The sequence below is a fragment of the Mus caroli genome, unplaced genomic scaffold (assembly GCF_978045245.1).
Source record: "Mus caroli unplaced genomic scaffold, Mus_caroli_1 scaffold_18, whole genome shotgun sequence".
NCBI lineage: Eukaryota > Metazoa > Chordata > Mammalia > Rodentia > Muridae > Mus > Mus caroli.
Window position 1 is genome coordinate 9,807,410 of NW_028227273.1, and position 17,065 is coordinate 9,824,474.

At 41.1% G+C, this 17,065-nt stretch overlaps 1 protein-coding gene across 6 annotated transcripts in view; it reads right to left on the reverse strand.

The window, feature by feature from the left end:
- The window catches only part of Ppm1b (protein phosphatase, Mg2+/Mn2+ dependent 1B), a 69,818-nt gene that overhangs the window by 17,910 nt on the left and 34,843 nt on the right, over positions 1-17,065 (reverse strand). For 5 of the 6 annotated variants that reach the window (XM_021149988.3, XM_021149985.3, XM_021149987.3 and 2 more), the window contains exons 2-5: positions 13,044-13,903; positions 6,219-6,336; positions 3,406-3,517; positions 2,874-2,931 (exon numbers count right to left, since the gene is read on the reverse strand). In XM_021149988.3, the coding sequence (XP_021005647.1) occupies positions 2,874-2,931; positions 3,406-3,517; positions 6,219-6,336; positions 13,044-13,889 (1,134 nt within the window). In that variant the 5' untranslated portion in view covers positions 13,890-13,903. Of the gene's footprint in view, positions 1-2,822; positions 2,932-3,405; positions 3,518-6,218; positions 6,337-13,043; positions 13,904-17,065 lie in introns of those variants that run through there. The other variant, XM_085832786.1, reaches the window with a different exon arrangement.

Below are 17,065 nucleotides of genomic sequence, written 5' to 3' on the forward strand. Positions count from 1 at the left end.
GTGTCTACCCAATGACTCTAAGTCGTCAGTTTCAGGGCTAAGGAGTAATTAATGCTTAGATGTGTCACTCTTTTGTTTCTCTGGTTTCTCAGGCTATTTCTATCAATGGCAACTTGCTCAACATAGGTGTGAAAGAATATGGTAATGTTTCCCAAAATAAGATTTTAGTGGGTAACGCCAGTTTTTATAGTCAATGTGTAAGTTCTTCTCCTCTAGTATCTGAGCTTAGACTATTTTATCTAATTACTTTACAGCTCTTCGACTTCTAGAATCTATATCCTACTATAGTCAATGTTAAGCTGACAGAACTGCCACAGATGGGCTATGGATATAGCGTTAGAACCCAGGCCTAGCATGTATAACTAGGGTCCCAAGTTCAATGCCCAGCAAGGAGGTGCAGAGTTTACAGGTAATGATCTTTAACATGCATACTCCTAATGTATAGCAAGGTTCCTCACTCAGCAGCTCAGGAGGCCTCTCTCCCAACAACAGCTCTAACCGTTCCCAATGTCAGTTCTCCCCAGAGCCACTCTCTGCTCTGGCTGGTTAGAGCCCCCATCACCTTTTTTCAAAAACCCTTTGACTTCTAGAATTTGTCCCCACCTTTTTCCTTCAACATCTCATCATTCATATATATATATGCATGATACACACACACACACACATACAGATAGCCCCTTCTCGAACAGTTTGGTGTTGGGGGCTGAATTCAGAGCCTACCATGTACTAGGTAACTGCTTACCACCAGGGTTATGACACCAAGCCTACCAAATTCTGTATTCTGTCATTCATTACCAACTACACGACTCGCCTTTATTTGCTGTTTGTGAGTATAAGGTACATGGTATGAACATATGTGTGTGTGGAATCATGCCTCTCCCCCTGCCAATTCACTATGTTTGACTGTCAAGAGTTTAGACCAATGGAAAGCTTACACATGGATAATTACGTAACCCTAAACTTAGGTAGCCATATGGAATCTGACTTGAGGCACGTGTTACAGCTTATTCATTTACCCTTAAACTCAAAGTCCTTGTGCCTATTCACTGGCACTGAAGTAGCTGTCATGCATGGTTATGTACCATCTTTAAGAATCCAGTCACCTGTGATACAGGTTAGAAAAGAAATGCAGAGAAAGACATCATTCCCCAACTCTTCATCACAGGAAAAGATTTCTTCAGGAATTAAAGAATTCAGCAGGACGTAATTCTTTTAAGGATTGCCCATCAAAGTTACATTCAGAAATAACTGAGAAAACAGGAGTATGTTCATGGCTAGACTACATTCTGAAGGCTTATTTCTGACAGTGGAGGCCCCATGTGGCATCTATAACAGAACTGTCATCAGATACTGCAAAATTTAAGTTGTCAGCATCCTTTACATATTTGTTTGAGGTTTCTCTGAGTTTCTCGTATCTGTATTTTTATATTAAGGCTCATAGTTTTGGATATAAATCTTGAATACGATGAGGTAGGTACAAGCCACAAATGATTCACACTGCAGAGTAAGGCTACATTGTTATTAAAACAGTGTTGCGCTGGGCGTGGTGGCCCACGCCTTTAATCCCAGCACTCAGGAGGCAGAGGCAGGCCTGGTTTCTGAGTTCGAGGCCAGCCTGGTCTACAGAGTGAGTTCCAGGACAGCCAGGGCTATACAGAGAAACCCTGTCTTGAAAAACCAAAAAAAGAAAAAAAAAAGAAAAAAAGTGTTGCTTTTATTCAACTTACTAAAACTGCATTAATAGTGAAATATTATCTTCTCATTTCTTTTGCTTTTGGCTCTATACAGAACCTCACTATGAAGCTCTAGCTGGCCTTGAACTCACAGAGATCACCCATCTGCCTCTGCCCCCTGAGTACTGTGATTAAAGGCATGTACTGCTATTATTATACTTGATATTATACTTTCTAAGGCAGTGTACTATTCAGTAATGAGTCCTAGGAAATGCAATGAAAATAAAAAGAATGTTATGTACTGGCTGTTCTCTCTAGATCTACCAAGTGAAGCTAAGACATGAGGGTGAGTCTATGTCTTCTCAAGGGATTTCATTACTAAGTATGGCTTCCTTAAATCTGTGTGTGTGTGTGTGTGTGTGTGTGTGTGTGTAACTAGCACTGTTCTGCTTTGGTTTTAAAGATTTGTTTATTTTATATATATTAGTACACTGTAGCTATCTCCAGACACACCAGAAGAGGGCACTGGATCCCTCTACAAATGGCTGTGAGTCACCATGTGGGTGCTGGGAATTGAACTCAAGACCTCTGGAAAGAGCAGTCAGTGTTCTTAACCACTGAGTCATTTCTCCAGACCCCACAACATTTATTTTTAGATATCTCAAACTTGAAAAACCTATCAGAAAATACTGAGCCCAACTGAAAGAGGGGAATGTGTCCTCTTCTACTCTGAGTCTGGACGCTATGCAGGGGCAGCTGCAGCTCACCCTTCCTAGGGCCAGCAGAGGAAGGAAGGAGACCAGGAGTGGAGTCCAGCTCCTCATTCAGTCACAACCATCACTGCCAAATAAAACAGCTTCAACTAGCTCACCTGAGCACAAGGGTTGCTAAGAGAATAGCTTACTAACCTCTGCTGCTGGCAGCTGAAAAAATGAGTTCTTTGGAAGCACATTCTTGCCTCAGATGAAGGTATGAGAAAGGGGAAGAAAGGCAGACACATAGGGAGAAAGCAGAGACGGCTGACACAAAGTAAATGACAGCAAACCTTCCCATAGAACAAAATTCTATGTCTCTAAACATTAACTGATTCTTAAAATGAAAAACAGCAGTTAGATATTACATATGCACACCATTATGTGAATGATTAGTATCCAGTACTATAAATTACTTTAAATATTTAGGAAATAAATGCAAACTTACCCCATCATTGTCTTTGTGTGGATTAAGTCTGCTATAAACAGCTTCAATAACATGGCGCCTAAAAAGATATGTTTTATTGTGTAAAATTTGAAGCTCATATTTCAAATACTTTGTCCTGACTACAGAAATAACTGTCACACTAAATACTTTCAGAGAACAATTCCATATTTTACTTATAATTTTTTTGATCATACAAAATCTACTCCTTTTATTAAGCAAAAGACTTATCTTCAAAGAATATATTTCTTAAAAAACAATATCCTGGGCTGGTGAGATAAAAGTGCTCTCTGCCAAGTCGAATGATGTGAGTTCAACACCTGGAAAGCACATGATGTAAGGGGAGACCAATTCTGCCAACTCTGTACTGGCACACACACGAATGCCCACACCTAACCCCTGCACAAATCCATCCTTTTAGGTTAAGTGTTTTACCTCTACATAAATGAGCTGCTTCTGATTCATTTTCTTCCTCACGATGATTTAAACACTAGTTTTAAATGGCTGCAGAATTAGCACTTTCTGGTCTACTTACTTGCCAGCGAGACCTCCCCCGGGAGGTAAATTGGGGATATTTTCTGCAGACAAAATGCGCATCACATGGGCAAGATCAGGCATTCCTTCCTCCCCAGACTTCTGCATGATTTCTGTTGGTTTAGGAGCAAGACATAAAAAGTCATTGATATTCACATGTCCATTCAACATAGTTTCATAAAATATAAACTATAATTAAATGTGTAAAGATAAGAGGACAATAAAGAAAGAAGTCAGTGAGTAAAATGGTTTATACCCAACAAAAGTGATTCTCTCAGAGCTGTTGAGGAGCACTATGGTGTGTATGTGTGTGTGGGGGGGGGGGGCGGGGGGGGTATATGCACAGGCATGCACATAGCAGCTAAGGATCAGTGTCACTTCCTCCTTGACTGTTCTCTACCTCACTCCGAGATAGGGTTTCTCACTGGACCTATGTATGGTTCATCTACCTTTGTATGCCCTACTGCTAGGATACACCACCATGCTTGGCTTTTCCATGGGTGCTGGGGATTCGAACTCAAATTCTTATGCTTTTGTGATAGGTATATGACCAAATAAGCAACGTTTTCAGCTAAGATTTTTAAAATTTTATGTAAAAGTAATATAATGAAATAATATAAGTTGAGAACAGTGTGCATGCCTGGATACCGAGCAGTTGGGAGGCAGGGGCAGGACAATCAGGAGAGTGGCCTAGGCTACAAAATGGGTTCAGCTGGAGTAGTTTCGGTTAGATGGACAGTTACAGTGAGGCTTTGTCTAAAGTCATTCCAGGAAGACAAAAACAATGGTTGCATAAGAATCACAGAAGTAGATTTCAGTCAGTTTTATAAATTGACACAATACTTACATTCTATAGCAATTTCAAGAAAATCAATTATGGTACTTGTACAATAAAAACTTCTGTCTCCATTTTGCATGTAATTACAGCAAACACTTTAAAGCACGTGTGCATGCATACATGTGCATGTTTGCATGTGCACAATGACCTTTTCTGTAATTTTCAGAGGGACTGAGCGGGTGAAAAGGTAAAAGTGGGGCTCTGAGGTGAGACCAAGGCCAGCTAGTTGCTGTGTCTGCAGTGGGTGCTTTAACTTCAGACCCATCTTCTCAGCCCTTCCTTTTTGTCTTCTCTCCCTCCTCACCCATGTCTTTCTTTTTTCTGACACTCTCGCGTACAGTCCAGTCCGTCAAATAAATAAATTCTCCAAATGAAGCCTCCAGCTTCTGCTCCCAGTGACGGGAGCATCGTCTAAAACAGCCTGTTCTAGTTCAGCAGAGATAGTGCTCTACCCAGGCTGTGCACATAAGAGGCAAGCTCTGTAGCACTGAGCCACATCCCCAGCTCCATTTAACTTGCTTTAAAATTTTTTTTCACTTCATTTGTAAAGATTTTATTGTACATGTATTGAGTGTCTTGCCTGCCTCCGCATGTATGTCTGTGCACCACATGCATGCCTACTGTCCAGAGAGGCCAGAAGAGGATGCCAGATCCCCTGAAACAGGGGCTACTGGAACTTGGGAGCTACCCCGTGGGTTCTTGAAGCTGAACCAGGTCCTCTGCAAAGCCAGCAAGTGTTCAAGTGCCAAGCCCTCCCCCAGGCTATTTATTTTGCCACAATTACACATCTCCATGTGGATACCACTTTAACACAAGAAATCAGCATCCTAAGCCACCTCTCAAGCTACACACACCACCTTTACAGAACCTGCCTCACAGATTCTGGCTTTGGCCTCGGAATCCTCTAATCCAGTTAAATTCCTCCATGACTTCCTTACTTCTAAGTTTCAACCAAAAAAATTCTCTGCAACCAGGTCTGCACATGTACTTTCCTGAGTCTGAAATGCCTTCCTGTCAACCCTACTCATCCTTTACTTGTAACATCAACATTTAAATCCCATAGCTAGAACAGACAGATACATTACCTTAGACTCCTATCTAAGGGATGTTTCTTGGTATAGACCAGGCTGAAGGCTTGGTCCCTAGGTGCTAACCACGAAGGGGTGGACGTCTAGCTGGAGGAAGCAGATCACTTGAGAACAAGCCTCTGAAGGATCCATCTCTCCTTGGTCCACCCACCTCCCAGTCCCCCTGCTTTATAGTCCATGGAGCATGTTCCTGCTTCCTTGAGATTTTGCTTGCTTCATTCAGTCGCCAGTGGACCATGGACCAAAACTGAAACTGAACTAAAAAATGTGTTTTCTTCCTTAAATTATTTTGCATTTTGCTGGCATTGCTTCGGACCAGGCAATTTTTGTTTCGGGACAGTCCTAGGCACTAAGAAGTAAAAGTGGCATCCCTGATCTCCGCCACAGGTTACAGGGACCCATCTCCCAGATGAGAACAACTGAGCCTGCTGCATTATTATTAGTCAGTCCTCATGCCTCCCGCTGTTACTCCAATCTAACTCACCACTACGCACTGGTGGCCACACTAACCATACAACAAGAATGAAAATGGTGGGTGGGGGAGGAAGGACGAGGAGATTAGTTCAGGTAATAGAAGCAGGGCTGACTTAGACTGTTCTCCATGCCCCACAACATCGTCATACGTACCATTCTGGGTACATATCCAGACAGTCACAGAGAAAGGCAACCCATGCCCTTCACTGACAGACAGACTGATTCTAGACAGCATGTCTTAGGCAGATTGAGACTTACTTGTGAAACCCCTGTTTTAATATAATTTCTTCCACTAAAAAATAAATAAATTAAATATTCTAATAAAGAAGAATACTTTTTCTTTCCTTCCTTCCTGGAGAAACAAAACAAAACAAAACAAAACAAAACAAAACAAAAACAAAGAACCTGCCTTACCTTCAACCCGCGATTCCAAGTGCTTATCCAACTCTGAATCTCTCTTCACGGCTTCCTCTGAGACCTTGGGGGCATTTGAAAAGCAAACTAATACAACACTCATGTTATCTCGACTCCCCTGCATATTAAAGAAAAGAAAAAGGACATTTTCTATAGTTCAACAATTGCCTCTTATTTCGTTCCAGAGCTACTTAAAGCAATTAACACTGTCACTCAGAATGTATACTTTAGATAGTCCTATTTCAAAATTATCTAAAATATAATCCTAAGCAACAAGGTGTCTAGTTAGGAGTATAAATATAGTTACGCTTGGACTGTAAGTCTTACTGTGTAGCTATTTTTACCCACCAGTCCACAGCCTAAGAAATGAAGATAACTTTACCCCTTTTGTATCTTTCAAACTGTTTTCCATTCAAAATTATATAACCCTAAAAGTAATTTCATGCTAATCAACATAACACAATCGACTCACTTTTGCTGAAAATTACCATGAAATTCAAGTCCTTTACCCCTCCACATGTGCCTGCACACACACACACACACACACACACACACACACACACACACACAAATGAAAATGTAAAAACTTGATGGTTATTGTATGTGAAAAAGAAACTCATGCTTTAAGAGGTTCTGAAGTTATTATACCAAACAATGGGATATTCTTGGAGAACCAAGTTAAAACTTTACCTGGGCACCAGTGTTTTCTGTGTTTGTTTTGTTTTAAAAAGTCTCAAGGACTGCCTTGAATTTGCAATCCTCCTGCCTCAGCGTAACAAGTCCTGAGATTACAGGCATATGGCACCTGGTCAGTATGGACACATTCTAACCCCAGGGTCTTCTGCTGGGCAGTGGCAGCGCAGCGCATGCCTTTAATCCCAGCACCCAGGGATTATCACTGAACGAAACCCACCTACACTTATAACTTACTGTTTGTTAGAAATGCTGCATTTGGCTATATGACTATATACATACAAGTATATCACATGAATACGATTAAAGCAAATTTTTACTCTAAAAAAATTAAACCTTACAACAGATATTCAAGATACCAACCATGACTATGGTTTTTAAAACAATTTTATGAACAGATGGAATGATTGGCAGACACTTAGAAGTAGTTTCTTATTTTGTAACACCAAGAATTATTAACCAATTCCTAATCAGTTATCTATAAAAGCTCCACGTGACTTTTATAAATCATACAAGATAGACCCTAGTATTAACTGAAAGATTAAGTAAAGACACGTACATGGTGTAGCCCTCAGTCACGGGCGACTCCAAGCTGTTTCCATTTCTAAGGAAACTTCACTTACTATCCCTAAACACAAAGTGCATGTGTTTCAATTTTTACACAAAAACTGAAAAAGATCCTATTTCTTCTGTTTATTAGGACAGGCTAGCCTTGCATAATCAACAATTTTCATTAAGATCAAGGTTGAAACTTGTTTTTTTTATAAAAACCTATCTTGAACAACAAAACAATTAGCTGCTTAGAAACTATTTCAATACCTTCCTCTCTACTGCTCTGGTAGGCAGCTGTAACAACTGACAGATTACGTCAGACAGTATTGACGTGTCATAAATAAGGGAATCCAGATTTAGGCAAAGAGACTGTGATGCAGTTGGTTCTAAAGAAAACTGTTGTTCACGTTTACAGGGAGGAACCGAGCAGTAAACTGTAAGCTGTAAGCTGTCTTCACAGTTGGGAGGCTGCTCCGACAAAAGCCAATCCTCATAATTAGTGTGATCGAGGCCACGAGGAAGCCACGTCCAGTGCTCCCAAGGCTCGAGAGGTTGTTAGTGTACGACAGGAACACAGGTCTCATTGGCAAGTACATTTTCAAAAGAATGAAGTAAAACGATTTTATAATACGTAACTTCTCAAGAAGAAGTATAGCTTTATTACATTTAGTGTAATCACATAATGCTTGGTATTGGTAACAATCTGGGCTAAGGTGAACTGTGAAAAATTACAGAGACATGACCAAGAAAGTCCTGAAACCTCTGTATATAGAACCAGCTGGGTGGATTGATGACATTGCATTCTTGTCATCACTGCTCTCCTCCACTTCTGAAGGGCTACTGAGAGCACTCAGCAGAGAAAGCCGCTTGCTGCCAGCCCTGACGGACAAGCTGAGTTCCAGCCCTAGGACCCACATGATGGGACGAGAGAGATAATGAGTATCCCCTAGACTGCCACCTGCTGTGGCTCATGTGCAAACACACACACCATACACACACTAGATGTAAAAAAAAAAAAAAGTATAAGGAACTGCAAACCACACCACCACTCCAATATTCTGTTCACCTTTGCCCCTTATATGAAAGTATTTTCTATAAATTATAATGGAACAAGGGAAAATTTAGAACTAAAATTATTTTGAGATAATAAAGTACTTTTCCATGCTGTAGGAAAAAAAAATCAGAACGAAGGGTCAAAAGTACCTTTCTAAAGGTACAATGGCCACATCAGGTCCATGTTTTTAAATAAATAAGCGTCTGATTTACACTGGCTTCTGAATAACCGAGTTCAAGGAAATCAAATACTTTGAAATTTCAAGGAATACTTTTATAATATCAGAAAAAGCAACTAGCACATCATGATCTATTTCTGTAAAATATAGAAACAAAACCCTAGTTTTATGCTTGTATATGTGTATTAGTAAACAGAACCATATGGAAATATACAGCCAGCTATAAACAGTGGTAAATACTAAATGCAATGAGACTAGAAAGAGATGTAAAGAAGATTGGCAGTCATATACTTTATGAAATCTGAATCAGTTGGCAATAAACACCAGGAAGAATAAAGCAGGAAGCCTGTTTTCTTAGAGACTAATTTAAGTGGGGGTAATACCTGACCATCACCTAATACCTGTAACTTAACACTGCTAAACTGCAACCTGAAAAATGATTTACCATTGACAGCCCCAATTCTAACTGCCGTCATACAGCTGCTGTAAAAATTAACTGGGCTAAAGTAGCTGTTAAGTGCTAAAAACAGCGCAGACTCAAAGGAAGCAATTATTTTGCAGTAGCACTACGTTTCTAACAACGATGACTACCACAACCTTCCAAGGTTTCATGAGTGTGGTAGTGTGAATGAAAATGACCCCAGAGGCTCATAGGGACGACACAGTAAGGATGTGTCACCTTGTTGAACTAGGTGTGGCCTTGTTGGAGGACGTATGGCACTGAGGGCAGGGTGTGTGTGTCAGGCTCTGAGGTCTCAGATGCTCAAGCCATGCCTAGTCCTGTGCAGATCAAGATATAGAACTCTCAGCTCCTTCTCCAGCACCATGTGGGCCTGCACACTGCCATGCTCCCCATGATGATAATGGACTGAACCTCTGAACTGTAAGCCAGTCCAAATAAAATAAAGAGTTGCTGTGGTCATGGGATCTCTTCACCGTACTAATTAAAACAATGAGTTAACACACACAAGTGTGTGTATGCTATTAAGACATAACTAGCAGAGAAAACACTGATTTCATCTCAGTCTCTTGGGGAAAACTCTACTTAATCAGATCTTCATTGGCTCGACTCTTAAAGCAGGCAACACCCACTAAGCATCTTTATTTCCCATGGAGTTGACCGTATGTATACAACTTTCCCTTCTAAACTCATGGAATTGACCGTATGTATACAACTTTCCCTTCTAAACTCGTGGAATTGACCGTATGTATACAACTTTCCCTTCTAAACTCATGGAATTGACCATATGTATACAACTTTCCCTTCTAAACTCATGGAATTGACCGTATGTATACAACTTTCCCTTCTAAACTCATGGAATTGACCGTATGCATACAACTTTCCCTTCTAAACTCTAAGTAATCACAGTCTATTTTACAACTGTCCCTTTGGTTTTGTAACACCAACAAGTAGAGTAATGACACCATGGGATTAAGAAATGGAGACGGAGCCTTAGCTCCGTAGATAACTCCCCATGGAGAGGTTAAAAAAATGAGCAAACCTGGAACTCCCCCAAAACAACCAGTTTTCAAAACCAATTTCAATCTGAACATAGATTCACTCAAAGGCTCTATGATGATCATCAATCTCTACTAATGTGCAATGAACTGTGTGCTCCATCCTGCTACTCCTTGCTAAGACTCCAGGACAGCCTATAATCGTTTTTAACCCAACAGGCACAGATATTATGTTACCTGACTGATGAAAGCTATTCTGTAAAGATGCACTGCCAGCATCAGTTCAATCGCAAAGGCTAGTTAAAGGCTAGTTACAGTCCCTGAAACCTAGCCTGCTTTTGAGATAGCATACTAACCTAAACTTAGTCCACATTACCAACCAGATCTCTCATAAGCACCTTATTCAAATACTACAATGCCATGTAGTTATGACAAAGTTTGCAACTCTAAAAACGGATCTCTCTACAACAAGTTGCCGGAAAAAAGAGAATGTATAAAAGCACATATCATGAACTTTTACACATTCTCTTAATGTATAAATTAATAAAAATAACTTTAATAAAAGTAACACACTTTTAGGCAGGCTGGTTATTGAGATGGCAGGGCAAGTTAAGGCACCTGCTGCCAAGCCTGATGATCTGTGTGTGACTCCCAAGGACATATATCGTGGGATAAGGGCCAACTCCACCAAGCTGTCCCCTGATTAACACTTGTGCACTGGGGGATGGGAGGATAAATTTGTAGCTAAGTGCGCACATGGGCGCGTGCACACATACACACACACGACAAGATAAATAATAAAAATCTTATGGTTATGTATTATCACACACAGTTGTAGTATCATAGAGAGGGCAGGGAGAGAACAGGAAGGTTTTGGAGCTGGCCTAAGTATGTATATGGTGACCCAGTTTCAAAAGGAAATTCGTAAGGAAACAAAAAACAAAAACCTAGAACAATTTACACAGTAATGGCAAGGACCTAGTGTGGGTAGGGAAAAACCCTTTCCTTTGAATTGCCCACTTTACCTAGATGTTTTTCCAGTAACATTGTCCGTGCTGTTAGCACTTGAGAAAGTGCTACTTTACTCAAGGAGAATGACATCTGCTTTACTCTCAAAAGGCTAAAAGGCGGGCTGGTGAGATGGCTCAGTGGGTAAGAGCACCCGACTGCTCTTCCGAAGGTCCAGAGTTCAAATCCCAGCAACCACATGGTGGCTCACAACCATCTGCAACGAGATCTGGCGCCCTCTTCTGGAGTGTCTGAAGACAGCTACAGTGTACTTACATATAATAAATAAATAAATCTTAAAAAAAAAAAAAAGGCTAAAAGGCAGAGACTCTTTCTAGTCAAGAGCATAAGGAAACACTTTAAAGTTGCTTCCTGTGTGGTCACTGACTGCCATCCACAGATGGCTTCTGTACTAAGTTCACCCTGAGAAGTAAAAAATAAAATTAAACATCAGCAAAGCTGGAAGCACTGTCATTAGATCCTCTGAGCTGGTGGTACGGTCTCACAATCTCCTTGGGAGTCTGGCTCTTCTCACTTTATGGTAAAAAGGGTTTCACCCATATCTGTCATTTCCAGGGAGCCTCCTCTTTTCCCCTCCTCTTCAAATCTTTTCTTCTCTCCATTTCTTGACCATGAGGCACTAAAAAAGTATTTACTGGGGGAAAGAGGAGGATGAAGGCACACTGGGGTCAGAGAATAAACTGTGGGAGTCAGTGGTTTCCTCCCATCACACAGGTCTGAGCATCTGCCTGCTGAGATCTGACTGGCTACAGACATTCTTCTCACAGGCTTGCTGACTATGCCTGCACTTGTGTACATGTACATGTGGCAAGGTTCTCACCTAGCAGACAGATCCAGCATCATACTCTAACAGGTCAGTGTGCCTCAACAACTCAGACTCAGAACATGGAAGTCACATATCTAGACACCAAAGATCTCAAACTTAAAATATTTTCTATATAGATGCTGCTAAAAGATCCACATGAATAAACTGATTTTCTGATCTTTCCCCTCCCACCCCCTTTCCTGAGACTGACTGTCTCTCTCCCTCCCCGCTCCCTCTACACACACACACACACACACACACACACACACACACACACACACACAGCCCTGACTGGCCTCAAACTCACAGAGGTCCACCTGCTTCCATAGGCACCTGTGTATAGTACAAGTCCTGGCCCAAGAACTGTATTAACATTTACAATTTTTTGCTATTATTGCATTAAATTACAATTCAGAAATCATGGTAATTTCACAAGAATCTTTCATAAGATCACATTTGTCATTAGACTTTAATCAGAGATAATAATATCTATATGAAAACAATTTCAATTATCTTCTATGTAAGTAATACACTAACCTTATATTGCTTAAAAGCTCATCTTAGATCTTACTGACAGACAATGAAAGTCAACTCCTTCTTTTCAGTTGCTGTCTTAGCTGCTTTGAAGATCAGAATACAATCTGACTTCACATAGCTTCTGGTAAACCTGCCAGTATTTTCTGTAGGGCTTGGTATGTTAGTGTAAGTCTAACAGAATAATTCTACTACATACAAGGCTCAGCTGCTGAGATCCTAGGGAGGACGGCAACTGTCAACACCAGTGATCTGGGTCAGAGGTCATGGCTCTATACAGCAACTTCTGAAACATCAACAAGCCATAAAACACTCCAGCTCAATGCGTTTAAGATATTTGTTGTCACTTAATTTTCAAATTAGAAGGTTGCGGCAGATTAAGTTAGTAAAAAGGTTTAATGTTCGTGAAGAAGATATCTGAAAATACAGAGTTTTCTCCAGAAAACAGTTTTAAAGAAAGTACTTACCATGTCTTTTCAAAGTCAATAGTGTTAGTGCAAACAACAACAGAAGGTTACATACCTTATGTAAACAAGTGTCCACTACCCAATTGCACACATTCTCCAGGTCATCCGACACCTCAAGCCTAGACTTAACAAACTCACAGAGCTCCTCATTGCTCATCACATCCCAGATCCCATCACAAGCCAAGACGACAAACTCATCCTCTTCTGCTCTCACAAGCTCGTAAACCTCAGGCTCTGGAGAAACAAGCTGTTCTGTAGGGCCCTTGCCATCCACACACTTGTAGTCATAGTCCCCCAGAGCCCGAGACACTGCTAGTGAGCCGTTCACGCGCTGGATCATCACACTGCCTCCTGCGTTTTGGATGCGCTCCTTCTCCACTGGATTACAAGGTTTGTGATCCTGGGTAGAAAAGCAGACCTGTCCGTTCCTACACAGAACAGCTCGCGAGTCACCACAGTTGATGAAGTACATGTGTGTAGGGGAGATCATGACGCCCACTGCAGTCGAGCCGCTCCTGTCCATCCCGTTCCTCAGATCTGAGAAGTTACGCATATACTCATCAATTTTCAGAAAGCCAGTCCTGATACCAGTCTTCACACTTTCTACTGAAGGCTCGAGAGCAAAGCCTGATTTGTCAGCTGCCCTGAAGTCTTCATTGGTGGTGATGTGTTCTAATAGATGTGTTGAACAGTAATTTGCCACTCGGGATCCAGCATGACCATCATAAACTGCAAAAAACGACCAGTTGTCCAAGCCGTGAGGAATACCCACGACAGCTGTGTGTGCATCTTCCATTTCTACTCTCCATCCTTGCATACTGCTCAGGCCATAACGCAGACCATTCCCAGCACCATGAGCATTGTGCTTTTCAGTTTTGGGTTTATCCAAAAATGCACCCATGTTTAGTAATGAATCTGAAAGAGAGAAAAATAAGGATGGTAAATGTTCATATATATTTGCAATAGTTTGTTTACAACGCTCCATTTATTCTGGACTGACTCATTTCTTAGGTATTTCCAGCAGTACCCGACTTACTGGGGTAACAACACAGACACTTTTATAAACTGCTTTTTTTACCTTTAAGTGCAGTGATGGTGTTTTTCCTGAATATACATCTGTACATTCCCTAGAACTGGAGCTATGGACAGTTGTGAGCCACTATGTGGGTGCTGGGAACTGAACCTGGGTCCTGTGAAGAGCAGTCAGCTCTTAACTACGGAGCCATCTCTCCAGCCAAGACAGTAACCTTTAAATACAGCTTGTAAGACAGAATCTAACCAACTAAATCAGAATCTCTGCAGGTAGACCACGACATCAGTGGGCTGTGGTTACTGCTGGGTTTTCTCCCTTTGCTTTTTGTAAAGACTGTCTTTCTATGTCACCCACTGTCCTGGAACTCACTATGTACACCAAGCTGGCATAGAATTTACAGAGGAAAATCCACTTGCCTCTGCCTCCCAGGTGCTGGAACTGAGAGCGTGATCTACACTAGCAAGCTGCTATCCGTGTTTCTCCGCAGCACTCTGCGGAGGGGAACCTGTAATCCCAGCACTGCTAAGTGGAAGAGAGAGGATCAAGAGTTCAAGGCCAACCTGGATTATACCTCTCAAAAACAAAAAAAACAAAAATGCCGGGCGTAGTGGCGCATTGCCTTTAATCCCAGCACTCAGGAGACAGAGGCAGGTGGATTTCTGAGTTCGAGGCCAGCCTGGTCTACAAAATGAGTTCCAGGACAGCCAGGGCTATATAGAAAAATCCTATCTCGAAAAACAAAAACAAACAAACAAACAACCCAAAAAAAAAAAACCAAAAAAACAAACAAACAAAAACTAAAGAATGTGCCAGCAGCCAAGCTCAGAATTTTCTAGAGAAAACTGATGAATACAACTTGGTTAGGATTCTTTTTTAAAAGTCAGCAGGGCATGGTAGTAGCAAACTCCTGACATCTCAGATGCTTGTGAAGATGAGGCAGAAAAGAGCACGAGCTGTCTCAGATCAAACCAACGCGCCCTGAGCAGCTGCGCATCCTTGCCAACTGCTCGCCACCCGTGCTCCTCGCCACCAGTGCTCCTCACCGCAGTGGCTTATAACCTAGGCTTTCTCTGAAGCGAGTCGCTTTTCTGAATGAGCAGCACCTAACTCACTGAGTTTAGACCACACATATATTTAGATTCTTTTACAAATTAACTTTTTTGTTTTTTGTTTGTTTGTTTGTTTTTCGAGACAGGGTTTCTCTGTGTAGCCCTGGCTGTCCTGGAACTCACTCTGTAGACCAGGCTGGCCTTGAACTCAGAAATCTGCCTGCCTCTGCCTCCCAAGTGCTGGGATTAAAGCATGCGCCACCACTGCCTTGCAACTTTTTTTAAAAATAAAGTTCCAAACTGATCTTATTTTAAAGCTGAGAGTCTATTAACTTTTAAAAAGTACTATAGGGGCTGGTGAGATGGCTCAGTGGGTAAGAGCACCCGACTGCTCTTCCAAAGGTCCAGAGTTCAAATCCCAGCAACCACATGGTGGCTCGCAACCATCCGTAACGAGATCTGGCGCCCTCTTCTGGAGTGTCTGAAGACAGCTACAGTGTGCTTATGTATAATAAATAAATAAATCTTTAAAAAAAAAATAAATAAAAAGTACTATAAAGTTCTACTATCAATTTAATGTATACACATGTGGCTAGAGGATAAAAACTATCTGATTCATGCACCCACCACAAAGTTATCAAGGCTAGGAAAGCCCCCTTTCTTATCCCTGGCCTCCCCTATCCAGTGGGCAAGACCTTGAACTTGCAGTAAGCATTCCCTGCAGTTCAACCATACAGACACTGTACAACTTAGTTTCAGACACTTAGGTGTTACACTGCTATACAAGATGCATCAGTCTCCCTCTTTTCTTGCTAAACACCGTCCTAAGGTTGGTTCATCTACACTGGTACAGGTGAATTGAGTTCAATCTCTGTAATGAATTATATCCTTATACCACAGCTTATACTCACCACTACCAGTTAGTATTTCTTTTTTCTTTTTATTGAAGGTAACAATGTCTTGGAATAATTCTATTATATACGCATGAATTTCCCTACAATAAAGAGATCACAGGTAGCTAAGGGACGGAGGGCAGGAAAAAGGGAGGGAGGAAGGGAGAGCAGAAAATATGTTTAAGCTTCATGTCTTGAAGACAGATTTTGGCCGATCTTATCAGTCATGCTGTAAGTGGGGCACACCTTCATTTACAATCAATCACATCTGACTATAGTTCATATTTATAAACATTCATATAAAACTGGTAAACAAGAGGACATCAAAAATAGGGTTTTATTTTTTCAAAGAGCAAGTGTCTTAAGCCATAAAGACAAAAAAAGAAAAAAGAAAAAGAAAAAAAAAGTATACTAATCGAATGTGGCTATTTTTGTCTAAAAATATTTAGACTTCCACCATTCATTCGTTCATTCATTCATTCATTTTTTGATTTACAATACAGTGTTTCTTTGTGTAACCTTGGCTGTCCTAGAACTAGCTATAGGCCAGGCTGGCCTTGAACTCACAGAGATTTGCCTGCCTCTGACTCTGAGTGCTGGGATTAAAAGTGTGATCCACCACTGCCCAGCTCTGGACATCCATTTTTAAAACTCATACCTTTCTCTTTCCCATCCAGCTCTGCCAAGTCACTGTTCCTGAAAAGCCAGGATTGGAGCTTCTGAAATACCTTCTCCCAAACTACTAACTTCCAGTCAGACTTAAACATAAGGAAGCAGAGGCAGGTGGATCTTTGTGAGTTCAAGGCCATCCTGGTCTACAAAGCAAGTTTCAAGCCAGCCAGGGTTGCATTGTGAGACCCTGCTTCAAAAACTCAAAAAACAAACACTAAAGTACAAGGCTTTACCAATACTCAAGTCATTCCACTTTACATACTTATTATCCTTTTGTCTCTCACTTTCACAATGGTCTCTCACATACACACACACACTGCACACAAGTACTGAGTAAATGTTAGAAAATTTAATTTTTGTTTTGAGGCAAATGAACTATGTTAGCTCAGGCTGCTCTTTGATCTCCTGTAATCCTCCCTTGAATGCAAAG